This window comes from Pieris napi, chromosome 14 (genome assembly GCF_905475465.1).
Source record: "Pieris napi chromosome 14, ilPieNapi1.2, whole genome shotgun sequence".
In the NCBI taxonomy this organism is placed as follows: domain Eukaryota; kingdom Metazoa; phylum Arthropoda; class Insecta; order Lepidoptera; family Pieridae; genus Pieris; species Pieris napi.
Window position 1 is genome coordinate 12,342,602 of NC_062247.1, and position 10,903 is coordinate 12,353,504.

Here is a 10,903-nt window from a genome sequence, read left to right on the forward strand (position 1 = left end):
TTGTACGTGCTTCCGAAGAAAATATAATATATCGCTAATAAAACACTCACATTTAGGATTAATTTATTAAAATAGTATAAGTAATACTTCCTTTAGTTATTAAATACAGATAAATACGTAGTCATATTCATAATTCTATGTCACATTTAGATAATTTTTTATAACAAATTGGTATGCGCTCCATTACCATTGTCATTATTTTTTTGTTCGCTCCATTGTTTAATTCACATGGACAGTTTTTCTTGTTTAAAAAAAAATAACTTCGTGACGTATATGTTTTTAAAAATCGCTTTTATCCACCATTAAATCCACCACAATTATAATTAGCCAGCTGCAAAATCGAATTTATTGTTTTTGCGTGTTGTCCTCTCTTTTTGCTACCATATTATTTTTGGCACAGAGAGTTATATTTGTGTATAATTTCCATATTCTCAACGTTTTTCCAATCCCATTTGGTACCCATCAACAGCCTTCATCATGATATCGAGTTTCACTCTCATACTTGGTGCAGGGCTGGTTTCCTCCTCACCAATAATCCGGTATTTTCTCACCACACCGGTTATAGCTGTTTTAATTGACATCAACGCGTACTGATATCCTGTAACACAATAAACAAGTCGTTGTAATTACTGGAGCAACAAACGATAAGTTCAATTGTAAAGCTACCCGCGTATCTTATATCAATATTTATATTTTATGCAAACCAAAACTAATCAAGAAACACAAGTACACTATTGTTTTATATCTTGTTTTACACTGTTACCATTAGCAATTCATTTATTGATAATGCTAAGCATAGGATTGGGTTTTGAAGACTTCGGACTAAAATCGATTTAAGGATCAAATTTTAATTATATTTTCTACGAGTAGCGTTTTTAACTCACCTAAACAGTTTCTCGGTCCACTACTAAAGGGCATGAAACTACAGGAGTTTTGGATACTATATCGTTCAGGTAAAAATCGGTCTGGGTCGAAATTCTCAGCATCAGGCCCCCAATATTTAGGGTCTCTGTGAAGTCCCCAAATTGATACAACCACGCCTGAACCACCTGGCAAGATATTTCCTGACGCTGGAACAATCTTTTATTTTCACAATATTGTATGTTTTATTAATATTATTGAAGTGAAACTTCTTTATCGGGGTTGGAAATAAATTTTGTGTAACATTTTTTCGTTACGCGTCACATTTTTCGGTTACGCGTCACATGTTTCGGTTACGCGTCACATTTCACCGTTACGCGCGTCTTTTTCTTGTCCCTACCAGGGTTGATTCAAAGAGATTTTAAACCATTAATAACAAAAATGTATAATAACGATAACAATGATACTAAAAATTCTATTACAATTTATGAAATTCTGTAATAATCTTAGTGGTAATAAGGTAAAATGAAACAATTGTATTATTTGTATTCAAGTCTGTGATATTAAAAGCCTTTTGTTAAACTTTATCTAATTTAACTTTATTTAACCATTTTCTGGTCATAAAGAAGTTTCACTCCTAACGTGTGTACACTAGTACACGCACATTTTTTATTATTTAATATTTTGTAGTAGGCAATTTATTAAGAAGTATAATATTCTGTAATAAATTTAGATTTATTTACTCACTGCTCTAACTCTAGCTGACCTGGCAAACGTTGTTTTGCCATGTATATCATTTATAATAAAAAATAGGAGTTGATCGTAAAGGGGTTAAAACCCCTAATTTTCGAGTTGTATGTATTTTTTAATGCTGTTTCAAATTAAAGTCTTATCTATCTAAAATAAAAATATAAAAAAATTAGGGGTTGACTACCCTTAAAATTTAGGGGGATGAAAAATAGATGTCCGATTCTCAGACATACCCAATATGTACACAAAATTTCATGAGAATCGGTCAAGACGTATCAGAGGAGTTTAACGTCAAACACCGCGACACAAGGCATTTATATATATATTAGATTATATATAAATAAGCTACAGTAGTAAGTAGTAAGTTTAATAAATTGATATTATAGAATAAATACCACACCTGTCTGAGTTAAATTCAAAACAACAGCACAGATTTTCATGGGGGGATTTCAATTAAATGAGTGATTGATTTATAATTTGACAAGTTTTTTGGTACCACAAACAAAGCATATTAGTATGGTTCTACTCATGTAAAACTGGATCAGGCCCAAATTTATAAAGTATTACTGTAAAGAAAATCTTATCAAAGATTGAGGTCATGATGGTATATAAATATATTTTAAAAGATTTCTGTCAACTGATAAGAAGTCATTAGAGTCTTTTGATGTTAGAGATCTTTATAATTTGGTCTATTCTAAACCAATGCCTAATAATCTAATTTTTAAATTTTTATTTATCCGAACTACTTGATGTTTTTTTACTATAGTATATACACCTATCTATCTTTATTCATTTACTACGAACCTAATTAAATGATCACCGTCTAGAATCAGGGTTATCTAGAATAAACTGCTCTCCGCAGTGAAAGTGAATGAAGAGATTTGTATTTACAAATAAAGATATGATTTTAAAAAATGCCTTTGTCAAAACACTTACGCAATTTCGTATCCGTCAGGACTTTCCTTATGATAAAAGGCACCGGTGGGAACAACCTAAGTGACTCTTTCACGACTCGTTCTAAAAACTTTAATTTATTCAAATCTTCCTTAACTAAAGGTCTGTCGGAATCACCGAATACTTCTTTGACCCTGTGTAAAGAGTATTTATTAATTAAACCATAGACAAACAGATGTAAATATGAATAGGAATCTATTCACTTACTCGTCATACAACTTTTCCTGTATTTTGGGATACTTGGCCAGGAGCTTAAGCGTGTTGCCTATTGCTACTGCTGAAGTATCAGTACCAGCTACCGTTAGGGTAAGAACTTCCTCACGGAGTTCCACATTACTGTAACCTCTTTCTCCCCCAGACAACGATATTAGTAGATCTAAGAAACTCTTTCGTCTGTAATCTTCCAAAACTAGAAAAATAAAGTTAATGTAGTTTTGTATTGGGTGCTTGTTAATACTATTATTTTTTATTAATCGTAAATGTTTTATTATACCTTTGAAAAGTGTTCTACTGGAAATTCGGTACTTAGTATTTTATAAGAAAATTATATATAATCATTATTAATTGGTATACAAATGCACATCTTAATTTTTGTGCATTCGTTTTGCTCTTATGTAAACTCAAAATAACTTTATTCATGAAGGAAACTAGCAAGAAACTTTCCGCCACTCTTTATAATCGCTAAGTTTTGAGTCATACAAATTGTTTGAACTGGAGCAAATCAATCCCAAAGCTTAAGATCATTTCAATAATCGTCAAATTTATAAAAAGCTTTATTGATTAATTTTAAATTAGTTTTGAATTTATTCAGTGATAATTCTCCAATTTCGCTTGGTAGTTTGTTGTTAAAACGAATCCAATTTCCATTTAAGGAGTGGTTTATCTTCTGGAGCCTGGTTGTTCGTACGCTTAGATTTGTTCTGTTTCGAGTATTATACTGATGGCTTAAGTATGTGAAATTTTAAGATTATTTAGGCATTAAATAAATTCGGCTACAGTACATCCATTAAATAGTCGTAAGTACTAGCTTGTAGTGATGGTAACGTAGACGAACGGAACTTAAGGTTAGAAGGCCCATTTCGAGTCGTTGCGCCAGCGGAGCAGCTAAGTAGCAAGCTTTTACAGACTTGGTGACTAAATATTAACATCGATAGGTATATGTACTTACGGTAATGTGTATCTGCTTCTGGTTTTGATTTTTTTTCGTCCCTCAATTCTATTCGTTTCTTTTGAATTACCTATACAGAATTTATTAACATTAAGTACAACCTCTTTAAGAATTCATTATTGTAATAGGAACATTAGGGTTTGTTTCAATAAAATCTTACGTCAGCCCGTCTTCATTTCATGCACCAGCTCGTAAATTAATAAGTATTTTTGAAGCACAAAATGATTTGTATAAAATATTACTTACTTCATCAGTAAATCCGTACAGCACATCTATGCAATCTTTCTGCACTGTGGCTTGAGGGAAGAGATTGAAAATCCAGTCCGGCTGCAGCCAGAGATGGAAAATCCTCTCACAGACCACATTTAAGAGTGTGTTCATACGTGAAAGGAATGGTGAATCCGGATTTTCCTGAGCTCCCATTTTTACACCCATAGCGGTTTCTGTTAAAAAGTAAACAACAAATTCTTACACTGAATCTCGGTTTAATAACGTAATAAAATGATTTTATTAATGTTTCTCAAGATCTCTTGTATAGGTACTAATAATGTTATCTTTATCTTGACAGAACAATACTGCATTTTACTATATAAACTCTTATGTAGCCAATTTACGAATTGAGACTAAAAATTTGCATTGGCTAATATGATGAAAAAATCTTATATTTTTCCACTTCGGGTAATAAAAAAAGTTCTACTAATTAATGCAACTTGGGACGCAATGGACAAAAATTTTAACGCTGCCATTCAAAATTAATCCTTTTATTAAGCATGAATTTAAATACTTATTTAATGTTTTTCTTTTGAATCCAATTTTGAAAATGAAGAGTGGCATTTTTAACTAAAATTGCTAAATTACTAATATTAAAAAAAAGGCACGCAATCAGGCAGATACGTGACCGAGTGGCTAAGTAACAGGGGAGTGTCGAAATCTCCCCTTTCTTAAAAAGGGACATTATTAACTTACGCCCGAACTCTCGATCGACTGTCACGGTCTGATCTCAGATTGTGTTTAATCTGAGATTATGGATTAATTATTGGGTTCGGGCGTTAAAGGGTTGGCGTCTCCCGCCGGGCCCGGGCGACAACTACTCGTACTCCGGAAATATCGTCATAATATTTATGGGCGAGTCGGGGCCCGCTGCCCGGCGCTAACCGGCGCGGTACCTTAACAACACGATATATGTTAAACCTGAATATTAATTTGTTAGATTCAACTTACCACAAACTGAATCAAGAGTATACGATGATAAATAGGGCCACAAGCTTAATTGTCCTTTGCCAGCTGCTTTTGATAAAACATTTCCCAGTTTTTCCGCCTGCTCCGAAAATACTTCGACAAACGTCTCCACTATCTTTGGGCTAAAGGCTGGTAACAAGATTTTTCTCCGCCTCCGCCATATAGATACTATAAATAAGAAATTATTTCATTTGATGATGATAAAAAAATAAATATATTAGAATTAAATACAGTCAACCTACAATAAACGATATTAAAAAAAAAGACAAATAGAACACTAAAATGAATTTCAATTTAAATACTTAAGCGTTGAGTGACGAAAGCACCAGCTCTGGGGTCACCGGTACTATCTACCAGGCGCCGACATAAATCATTACCTGGGTAACACTGAAAATTAATGCTTAATGTAGAAAGTTGCCAATACTTTTATTGTTTTCGAAATAATCTCCGTTTCTTTCTACACATCTTCGCATTCGATGGAACCACTGAGAAAAGCAGTGGGCCCATTCTTCTTTAGGGGTTCTCGCGTTAGGTTCATTTTTACGTGTAACAAGAGTTTTAGATTTGCCGCCATTTCACAAAAACAAAGACAAATGAGTGCAATATACTACATTAGGTTACCAAAGAGTTCTAAAATTGAAATTCAAAAAAAGTTTTCATCAGCAATGTTTCTGACTGGCCAGTTCTAACCATTTTCAGTGTTATCTACGTTGTTAGCGCCTGTGCATTTGAACCCCACGGCCTAAGAGTCTCTACTCCTAATGGAACAAAATCAGTTGGAGGAAACGATCATGTTGGGTTTCAGCGACTTACTACGTTACTACACAAATTAGAACTTATTCAATTATTTGATACAAAGTTTCGAGCAGCAGAATTGAAAATTTATTTTAATAATGTTATCGTTTAATATTTAATTGAAAATCAAGACATGATTTTAAGACATAAGTAAAATTAGAAGCATTTAATGTTTATTTCTTTTTTGACGTTCATAAATGTACATTGTGTTACCTACGTGAATAAATGATTTTTGAGTTTTGACTTTTATTATGTGTGTGTTTTTGTTAGTAATAAATGTTATGTATACATTTATGATTCGGTATTTTTATTGGAAATTAGCTGATTCTAAATATTAACATTAAAAATATAACATTATGAGCGACCATCGTAAATCGTAAATTCAATATATATTATGGGCGTCTACTTATAAATTATATAATCAAAACAATATCTGAATAAAAAACGAGTTATCTTAAATAATTACTGTTATTAAAGCTCCAATACCATAAGGTACAAATGCGAATAATTCTATTTTAATAATATAACCGCATTGCGAATCATTAAAATGCTATTCAATATAATTATAAGTTAGGTGTGTAACTGTAACTATATAACTATATAACTGTATAACTGTAACTGTGTGTTAGGTGTGTATGGTAAGTATAAAGTACCTAATAATCAAACTGTAGATAATTGATTACTTCAGAAGCTATATGGTAAGGTCTCTTTGTTTTACCTTCCTTGATTTATCTGCGGAAATCGACAATAGATAACGGGCCGACTGGCTGTTGCACAGATCCTCGTTCTGGCCCTTGGTATCGCAAATAACCTTGGCCGTGGCACATATTCCGTTGGTACAAAAAACCCAGTTCTTGAAGCACCCTTGGGTTGTACACTTTGGTTACGTATACAATAAATAATAAAATAAAATTGGTTAAATTTTATACGATTACCCAAAATCTACTAGTTTGATTATTAGGTACTTTATACTTACCATACAATTTTACATACCTACCAGTTATTTGTGTTTTACATCGTTTAAACCTTTCCTGAACTTCCACAAATATTTCAAGATCATAATTAGCCAAATTTACAGAGTTTTAGGGGGACAAAGGAACGGTAAATTATTTTTATATGTACGAGTACACACTACCTAGCACCCCTCAACCGTGAGGTTGTGCGTTCGAACCCCGTTTTTCTTTTTGTTCTAAATAACAGCTACGAGATTCTTTTAATTCAGTTCAGTTAAATATCGTAAAGAAACCGGCCTTATTTTCTTTACAAATAAATAAATACAAATGGACGTACCTGGAGCGAAAATCCCGCCATTTCCAATAACATTTCGAATGAACCTGTGCAGATCATCCTTCTCCATACACGTTTTTAATACCATTTCTAAATCCACCGGATCAATGAGCACTATAATTACAAACAATTTATGTTATTACTTTACAAGGAATTTATTGTAATAATTGTATATGGATAATTAAAGCTAGCATAACTTATACGTGACTTAACTAAGTTAATTAATTTTATTTATCGAGCATAATAAAGAAAATTATAATAATGTGTTTGAGGTTAAATGCGATCAACATACGGGTTTGTTTAAGTTACACGCGCACGTTGCAGTTAATTTTCTGTTCTTAGAAAACCTTTTTAGATCCAAGGAATTCATTAATTACTTCCTAGAACAACCGTGGAGATAAATTTAATTCATTAATTAATTATTTAACAACACTTCTTTTGAGACAATCAAGCCGAGAAGCTTGCCGGTCTTAATTTTTTTCTAATCATGCCTTTAAGAACAACCTATTTTCAAGCACTTCTGCCATTCAATCAGTCTTTAACATCATAATATGGCATAGCAAACAGTTTAATTTCACATTTAATTTAAATAATTTATTGACAGTGCTTGCACCATCTTCGCCAGAAACTTAATTGAAAATACGAATGCAATTTCATTGAAAAGATTAGATATGTTTCTTCTCCTGGAGCTTTGTTCCTACTTGTAGCTTTACTTTTCTTAGTTACGGGTGTAGTATGGGGTAGAAACTGTATAAAAATATATTCAATACATCATTTTTCATATACATGTGTCGTACGTCATCATGTCGAGAGAAAAATATATAAAAAGTCCCTTAGTCCAAAGATTTGTGTTTAAAATTGGCAACACTAAAGAAAAAAACGACCGTCATTCGCACAGTAAACAAACAACCAAACTCATATAGTGGACCACGAGAACTGAAACCAGCTAAGATTAAAGACGTAATACATTTATTCCGATTTGTTCCTTAACATGAACTATATTTCTATAGCGATTTCCTGACCATCGATGAAAGTCATTCCCCAAATCAGATGCAAGAAGTTGACTCTGAAGAGGACGTGGAGTAACTGCAAATTGTTATTTAGAACCTAAGTCCATAGTTTTTTTTATGAAAATACCTTTAAGTCCTAATATGAAGTAAGTTAGTCCGTTGATTGGGCATAAGGCCATTAGCTGGGCTCTACGTAATTAAAAATTCCATTTTTCGGACTGTACAATGTTAAATTTTGTAAGATTATACCTCAACATATAGTTGATTTCTTTGCTATACAATGGTATTTCATTTTTCTTGATACGTCTTGTAGAATTGTTTTAAATAGGATTTTTCGTCTTTATTATCATCAGGTGTAATGTTGAGTTATGGGACTAAAGGAACTTCTGCATCTGGGCCCTTCAAGTTTTCCCTTAAACTAACCATATCTCTCATCATTAAGGCAGTGTTCGTAAGAAACCTGGTTCGAACTTATACCGCAGATCCGCCTACCACCATGAAGTCTTCCTTTTCATTAATATATAGCCTATGACACTCACAAACAACGTGACTTTCTATTAAATATGTCCTATTATATCTTATAACATATTTGACGTTCAATGTTACCTACTTCTATTTTTATAATGTCACGCTGTATGCATGAGCAAAGAGCGTATTTATTTATTATTGAGATCGATTCGATTGATACCTTTTAGTATATTAAAAGTACTTACAGAAATATAAAATGTGACCGAGCCATCCTCGCATTATTCCACCCTGATTCATAGTAGTATAGCTGAAATACTGTAAGCTCTTCATAATATCTGAAAGAGAGGTTTCTTAAACTAGTACATAGGCAATATATGTGTAGCGTTCAATATATTCTCTGTATAGGGTTTGTACTACATTAATGATGAGGGTGACCAAATTATCTTTAGAAAAAAATACGTTAGTTAATTTTCGTAATTCTCCTTAAGTACTTAAATATTTAAATAAACTATATTTTTTCAAAACCTGGTTGAACCTGCTCTTGAAACTAAATAAGAAGGTTTTTTCTTAATATTTTTAGGTTTCACTTCATAAGTTAAATATACACGCAACTCCAGCCATATCGTATACACAACTATTCCATGGACTGTTTATAAATAAATATATTTTTATTATATAATAACCTATATTTTTATTGCTTGATCTATTTATTATTACATATAATTCTATAAGCATACTTTTAAAATGTAAACTTAACTTACCCTCAGTATTGCCTAGAAAATAATGGGCCACGCCGATAAGTGGTAATTCTTCTTTTGGCCCCGGTATAAGGGAGGCTAATTTCTTCATCCGCCTCCTTTTTATTTGAAAGAAGACAAACCATAGCGTACCCACTAGTATCAATAAGTAGACAATCATTTTACTAAACAAAACACATGACTAGATCACGCGAATTCAAACTCACAACTATGAAAATGCGCCCTTTTATATAGACATTTTCCGTGTACAGTTCACGTAGTTATAAGGTTGAGGGGTTCATGGTACAGCCTTCAATGTGGTAGTTATCTAGCTAGATAATGCATAAAATCTATTACACTATAATAATAGTAGTGAGTTCAATGTTTGTACGTTTTCCTTAAAAGGGTAAAATTTAATTAAAGTTATTGACTCTTTTTAACTCAGGTAACACATTGTTTGACAGAAAGAGTTCGTAACTAATGGTATGTCTGACAGGGTAAGGACAATTTCATATAAATTGTGTATATAATGCTAATTAATACATAAATTTGCATAAGTACATTTTCTGTTAGTGCACACTTTTCAATACTTTTATTTTCTTCTATTTTTTTTCATACGTGTATTGTATTAAATTTGTCTCAATTCAAATTCAAATAGGTAACAAAGTGTACACTTATGAACGTCAAAAAATATATATATATGAAATGATTCTAATTTTACGTTTACTGCCAGTTCTCAAATCAAGGGCGTAGAACGGAAGAGAATAACTGGCAATAAACATTCAATATCAAACAATAAAGAAAGTATAGGAAAAAAGTTAATATAATTTTTTATAAATAATAATCAGGGCACAGAAAACGAACTGTTTTTGTTTCGAATATTTATTAAAACTAAGAGCAATACCAATAATTGTAACTTTTACGCTTCTACGTCGCCGAAGTCGCGCGATTCAGGTTGTTTAATCATAGTCTACTTATGTCACATCCACTTACAGATCAACGTAACGTTTGTTTATAAATCTAGTCTAGTGTTGATTCAAACGAGTTATTTTGCTTTTGTTGTTTGACTTTAAACCAATTAAAGAGATTTCCGGTCCTAGTTTTCTGTTCTGTCTAATTTTCTAGTATTTATAAAGGTGGTTGACGAAGAGCTGCAGTTAAGGGTAGTCGCAGTCACAGTTACTTTCCACGTCCCACGACCATTAATAATTGTTTCAACGGTGGAGCGGAACAAGCTTCACTTCTTCGCCGTGTCAACTTCAATATTATTTTGGGCTACGTGATCAGTGAAGTGAGACCCAGTAGCTTCCTTGGCTTTTGGAAGGATATCTAGCTGTGTACTTACATAAATGTTTGATTTTTCTCAATTTTTCCTGGGAGTTTGTAAATTCATAAATAGATAAATATATTTTTTTAGATATTTGGTTTTTCAATTTTTTTATAAATGATAAATTAATCTTATTCTTTCGTATAATATTATAAAAAATTGTGAGTATCGAAAGTGACTTACCAAACAGTCAAAATTTTTGAGGTAAATACTTTATAGATGTCTATCTAAATACTATCTATAAAATAATGTACAACTAAGTAAATGCTGTCTAAAAGACCCCTCTGGAGTCAGACGAAGGCCTAGA

The 10,903-nt window shown here is 32.2% G+C and overlaps 1 protein-coding gene across 1 annotated transcript; it reads right to left on the minus strand.

Moving 5' to 3' along the window:
• Positions 1–250: 250 nt before the first annotated feature.
• LOC125055712 (cytochrome P450 4C1-like) lies at positions 251–9,564 on the minus strand. Its single transcript, XM_047658203.1, has 10 exons — positions 9,294–9,564; positions 8,778–8,867; positions 7,058–7,168; positions 4,955–5,140; positions 3,980–4,176; positions 3,734–3,803; positions 2,773–2,974; positions 2,548–2,699; positions 885–1,070; positions 251–598 (listed from the first exon to the last, which is right to left on the minus strand). The coding sequence occupies exons 1-10, from the start codon at positions 9,448–9,450 to the stop codon at positions 432–434; spliced, it is 1,518 nt and encodes a 505-aa protein (XP_047514159.1). The 5' UTR covers positions 9,451–9,564; the 3' UTR covers positions 251–431.
• Between the last annotated feature and the right edge of the window lie 1,339 nt (positions 9,565–10,903).

Excerpts from the sequence above, each read along its gene's own strand:
- LOC125055712 (XM_047658203.1), bottom strand. The coding sequence starts at position 9,450 with ATGATTGTCTACTTATTGATACTAGTGGGTACGCTATGGTTTGTCTTC. Across the intron at positions 4,177-4,954 it reads TACTCTTGATTCAGTTTGTG|AAACCGCTATGGGTGTAAAA; the intron begins GTAAGTTGAATC and ends ACTTTTTAACAG. Across the intron at positions 2,700-2,772 it reads CAGGAAAAGTTGTATGACGA|GGTCAAAGAAGTATTCGGTG; the intron begins GTAAGTGAATAG and ends CTCTTTACACAG.